Source organism: Natator depressus, chromosome 16 (genome assembly GCF_965152275.1).
Source record: "Natator depressus isolate rNatDep1 chromosome 16, rNatDep2.hap1, whole genome shotgun sequence".
NCBI lineage: Eukaryota > Metazoa > Chordata > Testudines > Cheloniidae > Natator > Natator depressus.
In genome coordinates, this window is record NC_134249.1 from 6,244,074 (window position 1) to 6,262,636 (window position 18,563).

General features: G+C 51.2%; 1 protein-coding gene across 1 annotated transcript in view; it reads left to right on the top strand.

Moving 5' to 3' along the window:
- NPDC1 (neural proliferation, differentiation and control 1) overlaps positions 1-18,563 on the top strand; it is a 122,787-nt gene that overhangs the window by 62,858 nt on the left and 41,366 nt on the right. The window contains exon 2 of the mRNA XM_074974129.1: positions 12,007-12,150. Coding sequence (XP_074830230.1) covers positions 12,007-12,150 — 144 coding nt within the window. The remainder of the gene's footprint in view (positions 1-12,006; positions 12,151-18,563) is intronic.

The window sequence follows — 18,563 nt, forward strand, 5'->3', positions numbered from 1 at the left end:
TTCATTGGACCAGCTTCCGTTGGTGAGAGAGATGACCTTTCCCAGACCTGAAGACGAGCTCTGTGTAAGCTCGAAAGCTCGTCTCTCTCACCAACAGAAGTTGGTCCAATAAAAGATATGACCTCACCTACCTTGTTTCTCTAATTTTTTCTTCAGCAAGGCACTGCACACTCAAAGCCCTTCTGGTCCAGAAACTCGACGCCTGGATTCTTTCCTCGCTACCTCAGGCCCTTTTGAATCTACACCTCCTCCCTTTGCACTCAGTTTGTATCCGCACACACTGCTGACTGTGGTAGCTAATCGTATTTTGCCTCGACCTAGGTCCTAGGCTGGCATGTGGTGGTTTTCATATGACAGGCTCCGGATGCCGTTGTTTTGCATGAGGACAGGACCCTCTAGGGAAGTGGCCCCCTCCCCAGCTCTCACGTGGGCCTAGAGCAGCATCTCTGGCAGTGCACCCTGGGCAGATACTCTGCGTTCATGGCCTCTGGCATTCTCCCCCTGCTGAGACACTATGGGATGAACTGCCCTGCTCTTCCCATGATGCATTAATACAAGCTTGATTACTCAGTTGGGTCAGTGCGGACGCACAATGCAGTTGACACGTGGTCATGTGGTGAAAGAAAGCTGCAGCGTGGACACCGGATCAGAGGAGAGTGTTGGCAAGTGGCCTTCCAAGCTGAGCTGTAGCATAGATGGGGCCAGCAAAAACTGTCCCCATCCTTGTTAGAACCGTCCCTAGATGCGTCTTTCTGGCTGTGCTTGAGGATGACGGACGCCTTGATGAAGCCGCAGGTGGTGTAGCCCTCTGAAGGGGAAGGCTGATGAGAGCTGGTTGCATTGGGGACAATTAAATCAGCTTTCTGTGTGAGTAATGAAATGACCCGAAGGGTGCCAAACAGCTTGGCTTAGCGTGTGTGAGCATTCAGACATCTGTGCAGAGGGGCTGGGCTGGGAATCCCCTTGCACTTTTGAAACTGTTGCTGGTTGTTGGCTGCCTGCAAAACGCTTCCCTTCTGAAGGGGATGCTGGCTGCGTAGCCGCACTGTGCCTCTGTGGCTGTGATCTGAGACCTTGTCACCAAGGAAAAAGGCCTAGATTGCACAACAGGACGCTTTCGTCTCCTTTTCTGACTGCTTGTCAGCCTACCAGCAGGGTCCCTCTTGGGCTGTTCCTGGGAGGAGGGAACAGTGCTCCAGAGGGCAGGTCTGGTTGGGAAGCAGGGGTGTTGCAAGGAGAGCTAATTGGAGAATGGGCTCTATTCCATGGAAAACTTAGACTGCCTGGCGAACAATCCAAAACTGAACACTTCTATTCAGTGCAGTGCTTCGTGGGAGTCACTGTTCAGGTGCCTCTTGCCCCATTCCACTTCTATGGGCCAGGCTCTCTAGCTGGACTACATCGTCCATGATGCACTGTGACCTCCCTTCTCCTTGAGCTTGTGCAATGGATCATGGGAAGTGTAGTCCAGTTAAGAAGCGCGGCCCATAGGAGACTTGAGGCATGAGGCACCTGAACTACGACTCCCATGAAACACTGCAGCAGAATCGCTGAATAGAAATATTTTTGATTTTTTTAGCACTTTTATTTTGTTCCTGGGTGTTTAAACTCTTTGCTTTCCATGAAAGTTTGGTTTTTCAGCAGACACTTTCACAGAATACGTTGTCAAAAGAAGCAAGTTTTTCCATCCCCCAAAACAGGAAAAAAAAGGTTTCAACCAGCCCATGTTTCCAGCTCTTAATCTCTCTCTCTCATATCCTGCCTGGAGTATCCAGGGAGCTGATTTTAGACCATAGTAAAAGAGCCCTATTCCCTTCCACGCTAAACCACTGTCTCATCCTTAATAGGAATTTCTTTTTGTGGATACAGACTAACACGGCTGCTACTCTGAAACCTGTCTTTAATAGGCATTGTGTGACGCAGGCTGTTTCTCTGGATCTCTTTCCGTGTTTTATACGGCTGCGTGGGAGTCTGACTCAGAAGAAGCTGCGCTGTTTACGGTACTGATGTTTGTCTGCGTGTGGATTAAGTTTTTAAATACGGTATTCCCCTGTTGCTTCCTGCCCTTTATTTTAAGCCTGTTGTTGCTTTCTTTCTTTTAATAAGCAAATTATAAGGCTCCGGAAGCAGCAGTGACTTCGTTTTCACCCTCCTAATGCTCTTAAACTCTTTGCATTAAGTGCTTCAGCCTTTCCCTAGCTGCAGCGTGCCGAATGATATTATGAGCAAATCACATCAGATTACTTCTGCAGGCTCTATGTGGGGCTCTGGCAGAGTCTAGCTTTGTGTCTAATGGGGCCTAATTGGAAGACATTGAGAAAACGCTGCCTGCAAAGTAAGCGGTTCCAAGAAATGTGGCCCTGTTTTGTCTCTGAGCGAGGCCCAGACTTCATTGCTCATTGGCACCTGCTGCTGGCTGCCTCAGACGGATGGCAATTGACTCAGAGTTGCAAGCACTTCCTCTTCCTTTGTGGCAGGCTGGATGTTCTACTGGGATCAGGGGAGTGCTGGAAATTGATGACCCAAAGAACAAAAGCCCTGATGCCTCATCAGTATGAGTCAAAGCTGCTGGCTCATTGCCCCCGGGAGCTGTCTGGTCACACTGGGATGCAGAGACCTTCAGTCTCAAGTGAGGAAAGGCTCAAAGTGAAGTACGAATATTCCAAGCAGGAATAGTTCTCCGACACTTGTCAGCACAGAACTTGTACAGCTGTTACTGGGCCAGGGGCTGAGGTGGGGCTGTACCCTGCAGTCGTTGATAAAACAGACCAGAGTTCCTATCTGTGTGCCTTTCAGATGCACCCTTCACTCTAGTTTATAATGCTCCACACACATAATTAAGCCGTTTCTAATCAATATACACAGTGAAGCTCTGGTTATAGCTCTTGTTGTAAAATGGATTGCTTGTGGTATTGTCTTCCAGGAGACACTGGACTGCTGCTCCACTATGGGTTGTGGGGTTCCTGGGACTGTGTGATTGAAACCAGACAAGAATTGGGGTCCTCCTTGTTTCTGGTGGCATGGAGTTCCATGGGCTGGGGACCACCCTGAGAACCCCCTGCCGCAGGAATCTCACCTCTGGGACTTGTAACCTGGAATTCAGCGTCACAAAGCACATGTCATGGTGCCCCATAAAGGAATGAGTGAGAGCATGGCAATGAACTGCTGATGCAGCAGCCGTTCTGAACTTGCAAAAGCTCTCCACAGCTGTGTTCACGAATTCTGCTAGGCTGGGTGTAGGCAAACTGAGGAGCGAGCCAGAAAAAATATTTGAAAGGCTTGTCCATGTGTGGAAGAGAACCACTGTCTGAGGCTGGCTGTGTTCTCTCGTGAACACACTAGGTTTCAGGGGTTGAGGTGCTGCTTTGTGGAGGCTCATTCCAGGGGTGAAAGGATTTCCCCAGTGTGATTGAAGGGTTAGTGCCTCCTGGCAGTGCCTGAACTCCTGAAAGGCCTTTCTCGCACCAGCATAAACCGGGAGGAGCTGGGCTGATGCCTGGTCTCGTATCCTGGGCTGGAAGGGCTATTGATGCAGCTTGGAGGTGGTTTAGCTATCCCAATAGAAAGGACCTTTATCCCAGGATACCTGTGTCCACACTAGGAGGAGTTGTACCATGTTCACTATACCAGAATAGTTAAAGCAGGAGGCTTTGTGTGTATAGACAAGTCCTTGTCAATGGGAATTAGGCACCTAAGTGTCTGTCACTTTGGAAATGGGACTTAGACACTCATATCACTTAGGCACGTCTGAAAATTTTCCTCTAGGCCTCTGAGGGATTGAAGACCCCACCCAAGATCTAAGTACAGGTAAGAACCTGAGTAGCTAAGGGCTGGCCTCCAAGGGGAAAGAGCCTGGAATAGCTCCCTGTGTGAACAGTCCTAGTCCTCATTAAGAGGGTCTTTGTGCGATTTAGCTTAATCCTCTTTGGATTTTCACACCCTGCTTTAGTTTACAGTAACTAGCATGTCCAGACGAGCCCTTAGGTGTATTTTTCCATACTTAGGCCTTGCCTACATAGGAAAGAGTTTTTTGGTATAATCGGAGATGTGAATTTAAACTGATCTAGTTACCCAGGTTTCACCCTTGTGTGGACACACTGTTCTAGGCTAAAAGGGACTTGTACCAGTTTAGCTCATGTTGCTCAGGGAGGGGTTTAAGCAAAACCAAAAAGGCCTCTCGTACCCCAGAATAAGCATGTCCACACTGGGGCTTTGCAGTCCAACACCACCTGTGTGACTGATCGCGCATTCTCCACCTTTCTGCCACCTTTTCAGTTTTTCTTTCTAATCCTCTCCCTAATGTTTTCATTTGACTCCCCGCCCCTTTGCTCCTGATTTGCTCATGGGCCACAAATCCAATGACCTTGGAATTACCAGGGCGGATCACACCCAAGGTCCCTTGAGCCCTGTATCCTGTCTCTGACAGCGGCTGGCACCAGGTGCTCCAGCGGGAGGCGCAAAAGTGAAATCCTGGACATGGAGGTCGTTTGTCTCTGAGTTCATCGCCGTTTTGTGCCCTGAAGGTTTATGTCCCTTGTGTCTGATGTCCCTGGAAGTTCAGGTTGAATGTTCAGCGCATGCCGCTCAAGCGGATTATCTGCAAAGCCAACGAGCGTGTCCAGTGCTGCTCTGTATATCACATAGGAGCTGGCCCATCCTACACAGGAGGAGAGAGGCGCTGGGGTGGCTTTCAGTGCTGACTGTCTGATCCTCTCCAGGTCTCATGGAGGGGCCCAGCACTGAGGGGAGGAGATAGGGCAGATGCTGAAAGCAGAGACTCCTCATCTAATTGCAGGATAAATGGAAAACAGCACCAGTTCGCGCCTGTCAGACTGCCCTGAGCTGCAAAGTTACAGGAGCGAATTTAAATAGTTGAGGGTGAGGAGTGGCATCATCCGGGAGAATATCAAGGTACTGCTGGAGCCAGGGGTTAGGGCACTAGCCTAGGATTCAAGAGACGAGAGCCAATTCCCTGCTCTGCCACAGGCATCCTGGGTGGCCTTGGGCAAGTCCCTTAGTTCCTCTGTGCCTCAGTTTCCCATCTGTACTATGGGGATAACAGCCCTGCTCTGGCACACGAGGGGTGAGAGGCTGAATGCATGAGAGGCTGAATGCATGAGAGTGAGGTGCTCAGACACTGTGGGATGGGAGGAGTAGGAGAGACAGGAAACCTGCTTCTTGGGTCAGTGAATTTAATGTCTCCCACAGCAGAGGAGGCTGGTGGTTAAATCTTCATGTGACCCCTCTGCCCACAATCTCATACGAAATAAGTCCATCAAGCGGCCAGGGGGCAAAAGAATCCTCAACACTGCCCCAAATACGGACGCTGACTCTGTGCGTAGGGGTGCGATTGCAGTGGAATGGGGAGTGGGGGGTCTGACCCGTGCTCCAGGCCCGCTTCCTTAGTGCCAGGCCGAGCCCTGTTCATGGTAGCACAGCTGCTCCGTGTCTGGGCTCTGTAACGATGCCCCCCAAGCTCAGGGAGGAGTGCTGGTCCTTTGGCACTTTGCCCTAGGACCGCTCCCTGTGTCCCCTTGCAGAATGCACGGTGGGGTGTCTCTGCGAGCTGGCTCAGTTACACCCTTTGGCCTTCGTGGACCATGAGAACAAGAGCTGAATGTCAAGGGAAATGATAACCATAGCCCCTGCCGCCTGTCACAGCAGCAGTCGCCCGAGTACAGGCAGGATGGGGCAGCGCTCCATGCTGTAGGTAAGTGTGTCGAGAAGAAATGAAATGAGGGCAGGGGAGGGACGTCCCTGTGGTGGCGACTGGCTGGCTGAGGGAGTTGGTAATGGAATTACTAGGTTGTCAGCTTTTTGGGGCACCGCCTGTCTGTGTTTGTACAGCACCAGCACAGTGGGGCTGTGGTCTGGTTGGGGCTGCTAGGCACGACTGCCATACGCTTGTCCAGTAGTGACCAACGGGCCAGTAGTTGCCAGAGGCTCTGTCGGGGGTGCCGATAGCTCCTGACGTGCAGCGAGTGGCTGGCTGGCTGATTGCCAGTGGATACATGTCTCCATGGCACAGACCATCAGCACAGCCCACCAAGTGGTTTAGGAAGTGCCCCTCACAGGCCAGGAACCTGGAGTCAACCCTCGCGGAGACCCCATCCCGGTCACGGGGCAGGGGCACAGGATGGGAAGGTGAGTGAGTGGCACCTGGTATAAAGTGAATTCAGTCCCCAGAGAGGCCTCGGCCCAGGCTGTCCTTGCCTGGCACCAAGGGCACTGGTGGGGAGGGAGTGTGTGAAGAGGGTTTTCTCTACCTCCCTCCTCTGCTGGCTAGAAACTGAAACCAGACCTCTGATGGGAAAGAGCCCCTGGGACAGCAGCTGCTGTTTGTTCACAGCCTGTGTTCTGTTGACTTTGTGTTGTTTGTGACTAAGGGACACGCCACAGTGCCCAGCTGGTACAGAGATCCCAGAGAGCAGGGACAGGCACTGTGCAGCAGCTGAGCAGCCAGGCCAGTCTGATTCCCCCAGCTTGGACAATCCGGGGACATGTCCTCCCCTGTCCCCAGCCACGAGCTGGCTGCATCATCACCTGCATCCCTCCACCTTGCTTCCCTCGGTGATGCTGGGACCCATCTATCGCTCTGGAAGCCTTTGTCATGTGCCATGGGCTGGAGGACTGCAGTGCTAGCCATTGACTCTGTGGACATGAGAGGGGAGCCTGTTACCTGCAAAAAAATTTTATATTACTCGCACACTCTAGGGACACCCACCCTTATCCCATTCCTAGGGCTCAAGCGTAACTGTACACTCTAGGGCACCCATCCTTACCCTGTTCCTAGGCTTCAGGCATAACCCTGTTAATTTAGGCACCCACTCTTACCCTTCTGTGGGCTCAGGGTGTAACCTTACACTCTGCAGGTTTGGAGGGTCTTTTACCAGTGAAAGAGCCTTACACAGTAATATTCTACTTAATCTCTATTTATTAACAGTCACCAAAACAGAATGCACACGCTAAGCATACAATGCTCACCACTCCCAATAAGGCAGATGAATTTTTCTTGATGACCAGTCAGGATCAGGTATTCTGGGGGACTCCAGCTTCTGCACAGTGTGGTTGGGGGGGTGTTGAGGTCTGGGAGTTCTGATCTTGGGGCTGTGTCCTGGAGTTGGTTCTCAAGAACTTCCTTTTGGACCCCAGTTTATGTAGTGGAACGTGAGTCCTGCTTAGCTGTGCCTTAACCAACCATTTTACTAAATCACTAAATAATTTTCTAACCAGTCCTAACATATTGTAAAACCATTTTTTAACCAATCATATCCCACCCTCTTAACTGATTTACACCTAACAAAATTAGTTAAGCAACAAACAGAAACAATCAAAGAACCAGACAGAGACCAGACAGATAAACGATAGAGAAATGGGGATCCTGAAGACAAAACAATAGAAGGAGAGATTTTACAGTCACAACTGTTGATAAGTGATTTCTTGCCAGACAGAACGCCAGCAAACCAAGTTTTCTTTAAAGAAACAGCTCTTAAGATGGTTATCTGGTGCTGTCAGGAATGAGCCGCCTTAACAGCCAGATAGGACATTGGTTTAATGTAATTTAGAGGGAACGTGAGGATGTGACCTTCTGCTGCTTAGCTCATGGCTGCTGCTGTCCTAATATGGCCACAAACAAAGGCCTCAGACCTTACAATATGGCTACAGGAAAAGGCCTTATCCTTCCATGCCCGTGTGCCACTGAGCAGCCCCCGAGCACTCCCTTTCCATTTCCCCCTGTTGCAGCAGCCTGCTCACCCGGAGCAGCTCTGCCGCCGACGGGGCAGGGTCCCTGCTGTGTGCGAGGGCGCTTTGTTCCAGCTGCCTCGCCCACCCCACCCAGGAGGCGTGTCCCCGGGCGTCAGTCTCCTGCGCTAGTCCCCACAGGGAGCAGGGAAAGCACAGCCTGGAAGAATGGCCTGTCTTCGTCCCACCCATAAATTACATGGGAAATCAGTCGGTGACCGTGGGGCAGGGAGAACTGGCTCTTCAGGAGGTCCGAGAGGAAGCAATGCAGCAGCCTGAGTTTATATGAAATAAAAACAACCTGAGTCCGCTGTTCAGGTCTGGTGCTAGAACGCCACACCCGGGTGGTGGTGACTGCATAATGCAGGACAGTTGATCTGTGCGCCCAGCCCTGGCATCCAAAAGCAGGTTGGTGACAGGAGCGTCTCTACGGCAGCCCTACTCCTCACTTCACACTGTCCATGGGGTTCACCCCTGTGCTCTTGGTTCCAGTTCAGGCGGGTGGGCCCCTCCGAGCGGAGCTGGTCAGCAAATGGCATTTCCATCCTATGGGGGCTCAGACACTTCAGAATTTCCTTTTGTCCCGAACTGGGATGAAAATTCAAACTTTGCAAATTGACTCTGAAATGGAAATTCCGGAATATTTGGTTTCTGAAACATCCTTATTGGAATGTTTTGTTTCAATAATGTCAAGGCATTCTAATCTAGTACACTATATTAAATCTATATAGACTGGTAAATATATATATATTAATAGAATACAATTACATTTTAAACTTAAAAAAAATTAATAGTCCAAGTGAAATAAGGTCACAATGAACGATTCCATTTCGATGCACGTTGTTCTGAAATTCGTCTAGTTTCGTTGAAATCAACATGTTCTCATGAAACGTTTCAATTTCAAAACAACATTTTCCAGTGGGAAAACTGTTCCATCCAAAAATGTTGAACTGCTCCACCTAGGAGAATAGGAACTGCCAGACTGGATCAGACCCCCTGGCCATCTAACCTACTGTCCGGTCTCCGGCAGGGGTCAGATGCTTCAGAGGAAGAGGCAGAAACCCTCGTAATGGGTGATTTTATAGACTAACCTGTCCACGGGTCAAATTTCACCCTCTCCTTAGCAGTTAGTGGTGGGCTTATGGCTGAAGCTGGACAATTTAAATCCTCTTTCTTTTTTTTTTTTTTCTCTTTTTCCAAAATTTTTTCCCTTCTTTCCTTAATGCATCTTCTCATTATCCATGTCATTGTGAAACCTGCTTGTAAGACTGGAAGGCCAGGAGAAACGTTCTGATTAGCTGACACAATAGGGAGCACTTACATTTCATCAATCCTTGATGCTGATTGGCTGAGAGGGTAGCTGTGTGTCATGGCACAAAAAGGCCAGTTTCTCTTTTCTTTTTTTTAATTCACTTTTTGGGGATGCTGCTTTTCCTTGATGCTCGTTGCAGAAGCAATGGCAATAAAAATGCCCTTGCTGTGACTTTGAGCCCGAAGGCCCACCCCAGCCCCGCCCCAGGAAAGCAGGCCCGAGTCGACCTTGGTGGTGCTGGCTAGCTCTTAGCTGTAGCAGCACTGTGATTTCTGAGCTCTTTGGTTGTTTGATCAGCAGCCGGGAATGAGTAGGGCCAGTTGATGATTAGTCACATCACAGCGTTGGGTCTGGTTTTTTTTATGATGCTCAATAAAAGCAGACATTGCTCCAGCTGACAGAGGAATATACATTGTGCATAGCTTTTATTTAAGCCCAAGCCACAGTCTGCTGCCATGCGAGTCTTGCAACTTTATCTTAGGCCAATAACATGGGGCGTTATTAATTACCTAGGCACGCAGCCCCTACGTTGGCTTAAAATTGACCTTTAACGACATCTGCAGCACGCTCCGTGAGCACGACTGGCGTGTGACCCTCGCTTGTCACCAGCCTGAGGACTGTAGTGTGTAGTGATCCTGTCACCATCCGCTGAGTCCCGCACTCCTGTGTGGCTGCCCTTGCTGTGTGGATGCCCTCCTGGATGTAAGCAGGGGGCGCTGCCAGGCACAGGGTGGGGTAGCTGGCAGGAGCTCCCAGGTGTGCCAGCAGGCGGGCAGCTTATATGGGCTCAAGAGGGAAATGGAGGTGGGCCAGGGAAGGTGGGAGCAGGGGAGGAGGAACTCCGCTCCCTCCTCATGATGGCTTGGGTAAGCAGCGCTCTGCTACCCTTCTGGGCTGGGATGGTGAGAGCTCCCCCTGCTGGTTGCCTGCTTTAATTCCCCAGGATGGTACTGGGTGTATCCAGGAGCCACAAAACCAACAGTCTATTCCCCGACCCTGGCCGCTACATGTGTCTCACCTCACCCAGGAGAGAGACTTAGCTGAGGTGCTGGCTGTCGTGAGAAGGTAAAATAGGTGGGTGCAGTTTCCCTGAGGAGACTCCTTCAGAGAGGGCTTTCTGGCGTGGTTACAGAGAGCTCAGTGATGGGGCAAACCAGTGTGCCACACTGTTAAAGTCTGACGTCACATATGGCCTGAGCCGGGCAGGGAAGTCGCATTAACTCAGAGGACCTCAGCACCGTTAGGTTAGGGAGGAAAAACCATCCGGGCAGGAGGCTTTTACTGCGATCTCTGGGCTGGTTCAAGTGGTTAACTTTCACTCAGAAAAAAGTGGCCACCTTTTATTTTATAAGGGAGTTTTTATTTTATAAGGTTTAATGAAAAAAGTGGTTAATTTTCACTCAGGTTAAGTCATGATGTAATTTAGAAGGAACAGTTGGTCTGGTGGCCTTGGTGAGTCTGTCTGCACCTGGGGTGAACTGTGCCAGAGCTCAGGGTGAGAAGCGGGGGGCAAGGTGCCCTAGGCTAGTCATCTTGTTCACCGTTAAACTGCCCTGAGCTGCACAGATCGACTAAGCTCTTTGCTACAGGGCTAGTAAGTGGTAAGCTACAGCAGAAAGCTCTGCTCGAGATGGGTCCGGAGCTCAGCTACGGAAACTCGCAATGTAAGTTAGCCGCTCACCAAGTCACTTTGTAGACGTTCAACTGGCCTCTGTAAGCAATGCCAGGCTTATGGGTGAATGCTAGTCTAACTGAAATGCAGAGCTGCAGAATAGGATGGAGTCCCTATTGCAGAGGTGGGCAAACTATGGCCCGCGGGCCACATCCGGCCCATGGGACCCTCCTGCCTGGCCCCTGAGCTCCTGGCCTGGGAGGGTAGCTCACTGTGCCACCTGCGCAATGCTCTGGGCGGCGGGGCTGCGGTGCCACGGCTGCCTGTCCTTGTGCTCTGGGCGGCGCAGCCACTGGTGCTCCAGGCAGCGCGGTAATGGGGCAGGGAGCGGGGGGGCTTGGATAGAGGGCAGGGGAGTTCAGGGAAGGTGGTCAGGGGGCAGGAGTGTGGATAGGGGTCGGGGCGGTCAGAGGGTGGGGAACAGGGGGGTTGAATGGGGGCAGGGGGGGCAGTCAGGAAGGAGGGGAGGGGTTGGATGGGGCGGCGGGGGGCAGTTGGGACAGGAAGCAGCGAGGGGTTGGATGGGGCAGGAGTCCTGGGGATCCATCAGGAGGCGAGAAGCAGGGGGGGGGTCGGATAGGAGGCAGGGGCCGGGCCACGCCTGGCTGTCTGGGAAGGCTCAGCCTGCTCTAACCGGCCCTCTACAATTTCGGAAACCTGATGCAGCCTTCAGGCCAAAAAGTTTGCCCGCCCCGTCCTATTGTGTGTGCTCTTCTATAGCACACATCAGTGTAGCCTCTGAGCTTAGTCTCACAACTTCTCTGTCATTATCCCCATAGTGCCCATGGGGAAAATGAGGCATGGAGAGGCCTTGGTGACCTGGCCCTGACCACAGGTCTTGCAGAACCCAGATCTCCTGATCCCTGTCCTGTGTCTTACTCACAAAACTGCCAGACGTTCCACTGGTCCATTCTGGCTGAGTAAAAGCCTTAATGCTGTTCCTCTCTGGATTATGCCAGAACATTGTTCCACTCTGGCCAGCATGGGTGGGTTAGGGCTTGGCAGCACCAGCCAAGCTGCTCTCCCTCCCCACCTCTGTTGTAGCACAGGCTGAACTTGTGGCTAGCTATTCTGCCCCAATGACTCGGATGTGTTTGCACAGGCAGATACTTGCAGTCCAGCCGTAGCTAGGATCCTGTTTCTCATTTCTAGCAATGACAGTAACATCTCCATGTTGTTATTCCACAGGCTAAGGATGGACACAGCCGTTTTTCCCCATCCACGGAGCACTTTGTGAAACTCACTTGGATCTCTTCTCTTTTTCTTTTCCTTTTCCTAGAGGAGTCCTGTCCACGGAGCTTGGACTGCACGCTGCAAAGAAGGGAGTTCTGCCCCCCTGGTTCCCAGGCCTGTGGCCCCTGCCTCCCGCAGTTTGTGGAAGATGAACACGGAAGATGTGTCCAGAGGAAGTGGTCCTCCACTGGTATGTGTCTGTGCACAGCAATGGGCCTTCCTGCCGACTCCACGTAAACCCCTTAGTCTGTACTCCGCTCTCCCCCGACTGTAAAGTTCTCCAAATTCTTGAAAGCAGGGATCTTTATGGGCTGAACTGTAAATTAAAGTGTATTGCAGAGGGGACGTACCCTGCAGGCATTGGCAGTGAAGTAGGATCTCTCCCCTGCTGCATTAGTGCTCCAACACATGGTAGACAGCTGGCTAAATTCTGCCTCAATTACAAAGTGCAGATAACCCCTCTGAAACATCAGGGGCTGTGCAACTCAGCTCTGAATCGCCACCTGTTTTGCTGCATTATGTTACTTAGCACAGAAACCTAGCTCAAGGCTTCGCTGGATGCCGAGAGAGAACAGGAGATGTCCAGTAAATGGCAAAGCCGTGTTTGTCCTTGATCTGGGCGCGGTAGCTGTGAATGGAGGTAGTCTGCCAATCATAACCAGACGCATCAGTAATGGGAATGTATTAGTGACAGTGGAAATTAGTCCTCAGCATCACAGAGCCTGGTCACTCTTGCTAGAGCTGTTGACTATGGTGCATTTTGTCAGGAGCTTTCAGGTGATGTGGCGTGTATATAACCATCGAGCCACACTGTTAGTGTTGGTATCTTCCTCTGCAGACGAATAGAAACTGGTTGAGTGTTGAATTCCCGGCAAGCAGCTATAAGCCAAGGCATTTCCGAGCTGTTGGAGAAGAACAGTGTGTTGGGAGCTGGCACATTACACTCACTAGTTGCCAAACTGCACCTCTCTGATCACGTCTCCAGGGGGACGTTTGCATAAATATAACTTAAGTCCACGCGGCTTGTGCATGCTATTGATGTCCCTTCGTTTGACCCCAGCAGAGCGTCACGGTGCCATTGGTCTGACACTTACTAACAGATGGTGGATCTTTCCTTTTCATCTTCTGTTTGTAGTGAGACTTTAGTCAGTCACTCTCTGCTCTGTCCCCCGGAGCGTTCTGCCACCTCGCTCATGGGGGGTTGGGGGATGGAGTCAGACTGTGGGTCCACACTGCAGTCAGGGGGGTGATCGCAGGTCATGGAGGCAAACCGAGCGAGCGCTGATCTGGCGAGCTCAGGCACTGGAGCAGTGACAACCCAGGGTTCCCAGCGGGTTTGTACAGCCTGTGTGGCCGGAGCGTCCCTGCACTGTGCCCAAAGTAGCAAGGCTCCAGCTAGCGTGGCCGTGTCTGCAATCACCCCCCAACCGCAGTGTAGCCATACCGTGAGCGTTTCCCTTGGGTCACTGCAAGCAGCCTGCTTTCCAGATCCTTGTGGAGCTAAGAGGTCTAAAATGCCTGCGGCTAGCGGGCTATCAGGAGGACTGAGATGCTGGTGATGTGCCCTGGCAAACTTCGTGGGCAGCGAGGTTGCTGTGTGTCAGTGAACCATCTTGCTTTGCTCCTGTAAGAGCATAAACCTTGTGCCAAACGCATACTGTTTAAACTGCTAATGAGCCTGGAGGAGGTTAGGGAGTATCTAAGGCCTGGGCAGGTTAGGGGGTGCCCTCTTCAGGAGGTATCTAAGGGAGCTAGGAAGGTCTGCTCATGTGAAGAGGGGCATGATTCTGGTTTAGGGGTTGGAGTAAGAAACTGGCTGTCTGATGCTTGACTTTGCCACTGGCTCATTGTGTGACCGTGGGCCACTCACTCACCCTCTGCATGGCTCCCCAGCTGTGAAACAGGAATGACATTATGCCCCTAGGAAACCTCTTCCCTGTGGCCAATGACTAGAACTTGAAGGGTGTCCAAGGGGAGCCCCAGAGGTCATCACACAGAGCAGCGGGAGAGAAGGTAAGGACCTTTCTCTCATAGGCCAATTCTTCTGGGGGCCATAGTGGATAATCAGCTGAACATGAGCTCCTAGGGCGACACTGTGGCCAGAAGGATTAATGCCATTCTTGGGTGCATTAAAAGGGGGATTTTGAGTAGGAGCTGAGAGGTTACTTTATCTCTGTATCTGGCACTGGTGCGACTGTTGCTGGAATCCTGTGTTCACCTCTGGTGCCTACAATCGAAGAAGGATGCTGATAAATTGGAGAGGGGTCAGAGAAGAGCGATGAGAATGATTAAAGGATAGGAAAACCTGCCTGATAGATTGAGCTCCTTGAGTCTATTCCTATTTACTTTAACAAAGAGAAGATTCAAGGGTGACTTGATCACCATCGATGATTACCTACCTGGGGAACAAATATTTAATAGTGAGCTCTTCAATCTAACAACACAATCCAATGGCTGGAATCTAGACAAAAAATTAATCTAAACAAATTCAGACTGGAAATAAGGCATAATTTTTTAACAGTGGGGGTAATTAACCATGGAAACAGTTCACCAAGGGTCATGGTGGATGCTCCATAACTGGGAATTTTTAAATCAAAATTGAATGTGTTTTCTAACAGATCTGCGCTAGGAATGATTTAGGGGCAGTTCTCTGGCCTGTGTTACGCAGAAGGTCACACTAGATGATCACAGTGGTTGAGCCCTGAGCACCATGGGTTGGACACCCCCCCCCGCCCCACCCCCAGGTTTGAACAACAATCCCAGCCAGCTGGGAGAACTCAGTACCGCTGCTTTAGAACCCTGAAGGCACAATTTCCTGTACCAGGTGGTGGGTATGAGACAGGTGGTGCGAACTCCTATTGATGACAGTAAGAACGGTGCCGGAGGGGTGTTCTCCTTTGTAGGGTTCCTTTATCAGCTGTCACTTATGTGTTGTGCATGAGGCCCTCCTTATCTCCAGTGGCAGGCAGTTGTTGGCTCGCAGCTGTTGTATGCACACCAAGCTGCTCTTCGTGGTGATCTCTGTGCTGCCAGAGCTTAAGGTTTGGGCAGGGAATATTGGGAGTGGGGTATTTTCTCCCCCTCCCCTGACTGAGGCTGCTTCGCTGATCCCTGCAGCCATCAGCAAAGTTGCAAGAGGTACATTTGCTTTACTCCTGCCCAGTTGCTCTGCCCAAGCTCTCAGCCTGCATGATCCTTAGGCGGGTTTCCTGTGTGGAAACGGGGCCTGTCCCTTACAGAGCTCAGTCTGGTTGTTATGGGATGGGCGTTTGACCGCTGCCTCATTCCATTTTGTATCTGATTGGTTTTAAAAGCTTAGCGATAGCTGACATGATCTTTTAAAAATCGATTTCTGGAGGTGTCACCTGGTGCCTGTTCTTTTGCCTTAACACTTCCCCAAGAGGAGGCTTCTGGAGTGGTTTCCTTTGGACCATTTCGAGCTGTGGCTACTTAGCCTCTGCAGACACTGCACTTCTACGCCCTAAAGCCTCCCGATTTTAATCTCTCGAGCGTAGACGATTGCTACAGCAACGGAAGGGGTTTCTCCGCCACTGTACTAAATCCACCTCTCGAGAAGAATTCTTCCGCCAGCCTACCCACGTCTACAGTGGGGGCTTGGCTGGGCGTACTACCTCGCACAGGGCATGACATTTTTCACAGCCCTGAGCAATGTAGGTAGGCACACCAGGGCCAGGAGTGGCCGAAGCTGCATAAAAATGGGGGGCCACCGGTGCCCAAACCATAGCCCCGCCCCCAATACTCCTCCCCCTGAGTCCCTGCTCCTGCCCCGTCCCTCCTCCCCAAGGCCCCACCCTGTGCCACCTCTTCCTGCCAAGACCCTGCCCTCCACTCGCTCCTCTACACCTCCTCCCCCGTCGCTCGCCTTTACGGACGATAAAAAGTGATGGGGCCATGGCCCCCTGGCCCACCTTGTTCTAGCACCCCTGACCATGGCATAGTCACTAGTTCATACTATCATCCATCTCCATTTTCTGCCTCCTTGAATGTTCTCACCCACAGGCCAGTGCCGTTCCCCAGCTCTGGCAGTGGTTGTCTCCCAAGGTTCTCGGACCCGTCTCCCTGCTTTGCTCTCTCGTCCCTCTATGATTCATTTTGCACGCTGATTGTTGACCCTTCTGGGAAGCCGAGTGATGGCATCACATTTTGACCACCGAGGACCCTGAGCTCTTCATCTTTGCCCAGCATCCTGTCTGTGCCGCTTAAAAACAGCCCGGTATGTTATCCTGGCTAATTGTTATTGGGCTCTTATCTAACGCCTCCAGGGCCCATTAATGCAGTGCAGCCAGCCTGTGTTTACTGTCAGTGTCATGGGCCCAGAGAGGAGCATTGACGTCAGTTCTCTAATTAGATGGCGGGCCCTGGTGGGCTTGGGGCACTGCCGAGCCTGCAGAGAAGGAACTGCGGGAAGGTGAGCAATGGAGGGTAATAGCAAATGAGCTTGATGGTGATGTGTCGCCAAGCTCTCAAGCAAAGATCTGGTGTGAGGGAGGTTAACGGTGTCGGGAAGAGGAGTGGATGGAAGTGTGACCAGCCAGTGTGCATTGCTGTTTGCTGAAGGGGGAGAGGATCTGCGGCCTCCCTTACTTATAGGTTGGAGGTTTGAGTTGGGTAAAATAGGGCGTTGACTAATACAAGTGCTTCGCACCCTGGGCTGGGGTGGAATCAGGTAACAAATCCAGTTTAGTTTCTGTGGCCCCACTATTCTTAATTCTCCATGTGCTGCAGAATTATCCATTGGAAAGGTGTCGGGGTGTGTTGTCCAATGGACACTGGCAGTCTTGGTAGCTGGTAACTGAATGTACTAGTCTAGGTGTGCTCTGGATGGATTCCCCTAAGCTCTGCGTTGCCTACCATGACATGGGGTAGTGACCTGCCCCTGAATGCCTGGGATATCTGCAGGCCAGGCTTGCTTACAGTGAGAATCAACCAAGCTAGGTATGGCCGATGCTTTCGTAGCCAATGGGGCAGCACAGGTGTTCCTGGGGTCAGAACCAGGCAAGTTGGGTTTACAGCTGGTCAGTGAAGGTAAATCTCTCCTTGCACACACTCTGTCAGGCTTGATGTTTTGATTGGAACCCCATGCCTGAAAGCTGGCTAGCAAAACCAGGAGAGCTTTTCAGGCCGGGAGATTTTTGATTTTTCTCCCCAGGTCGATCCAAGTTGGAGACACTCTCGGGAATGCTGTGTGTCTTTAGACCAGAATAAATTGTTTCTGGAAGGGTTGAATTTTGCAGCAGCTGTATCAGGAGGTGGGGGAGGAGAAGAGGCCCTGAGGGCAGGACTGTTGAGTGAGCCCTGCGGAGGTGGATGGGTTAGAGAAGGCCTTGCTTTGAGCTGGCCCTGGTCAGAGCTGGGGTGTTCAGCTCTGCTCTTTAAAGGTATCTTATGGGAGTCTCCTTCGGTGCAGAAGAAAGGAACCTACTAGCTGTCACTGCTAAAGAAACCTCCCACGGGTGTGAAAGGAGATGTGAGTGAGCAGCTTATGCCTGGGCCTTTCCCAGCGTGCGTCCCCACAGTCCGAGCATGAGCCCGACCGAGCTCCTCCACGTGAGCTGGGCTGGCTCAGTTAGTGCTAAGTGTAAAAGCCTGGCTGTTGAGATGAGCCACAGCGCAAAGACCCCCCCGTCCGACTCGTGCTTTCGCTCTTGTGTCTGTACAAAAGGGGCTGTTCAGACTGTGGGTCTGCAATGGGCCTAGTAACAACCGGAGAACACACCAAGGGCTGGGTTGTAATGGTGATGCAGTGACCCCTAGTGGCCAATTAGAGTTATGCATAAATGGATTCCCATGAAGCAGGAAAAACAACAAGGAGTCCTTGTGGCACCTTAGAGACTAACAAATTTATTTGGGCATAAGCTTTCATGGGCTAAAACCCACTTCATCAGGTGCATGGAGTGAAAAATACAGTAAGCAGGTATATATATTACAGCACATGAAAAGATGGGAGTTGCCTTACCAAGTGGGGGGTCAGTGCTAACGAGGCCAATTCAAACAGGGTGGATGTCTAGCCTATTCCCAACAGAGAGAAAATTACCTTTTGTAGTGACCCAGCCACTCCCAGACTTTATTCAGGCCTAATTTGATGGTGTCCAGTTTGCAAATTAATTCCAGTTTTGCAGTTTCTTTTTGAAGTCTGTTTTTGAAATTTTTTTGTTGAAGAATTGCCACTTTTAAGTCTGTTATTGAGTGTCCAGGGAGATTGAAGTGTTCTCCTACTGGTTTTTGAATGTTATAATTCCTGATGTCTGATTTGTGTCCATTTATTCTTTTGCATAGAGACTGTCCAGTTTGGCCAATGTACATGGCAGAGGGGCATTGCTGGCACACGGTGGCATATATCACACTGGTAGATGTGCAGGTGAACGAGGCCCTGATGGTGTAGCTGATATGGTTTCCCAAGCTTCTGATAGCTCAGTCCCATCCCCACTACCAGGAAAATGAACTCTCTCGTGCCCCGAAATGGTCTTTAAAGGCCTGCACATCTTAATGCACACGCATTCTATACCTCCGGGGGGGGCTGAACCCCACGCTCTGGGGAAAAGGCTGGCCTGAGGAATTGCAACGACTATAACTGGAACCCTG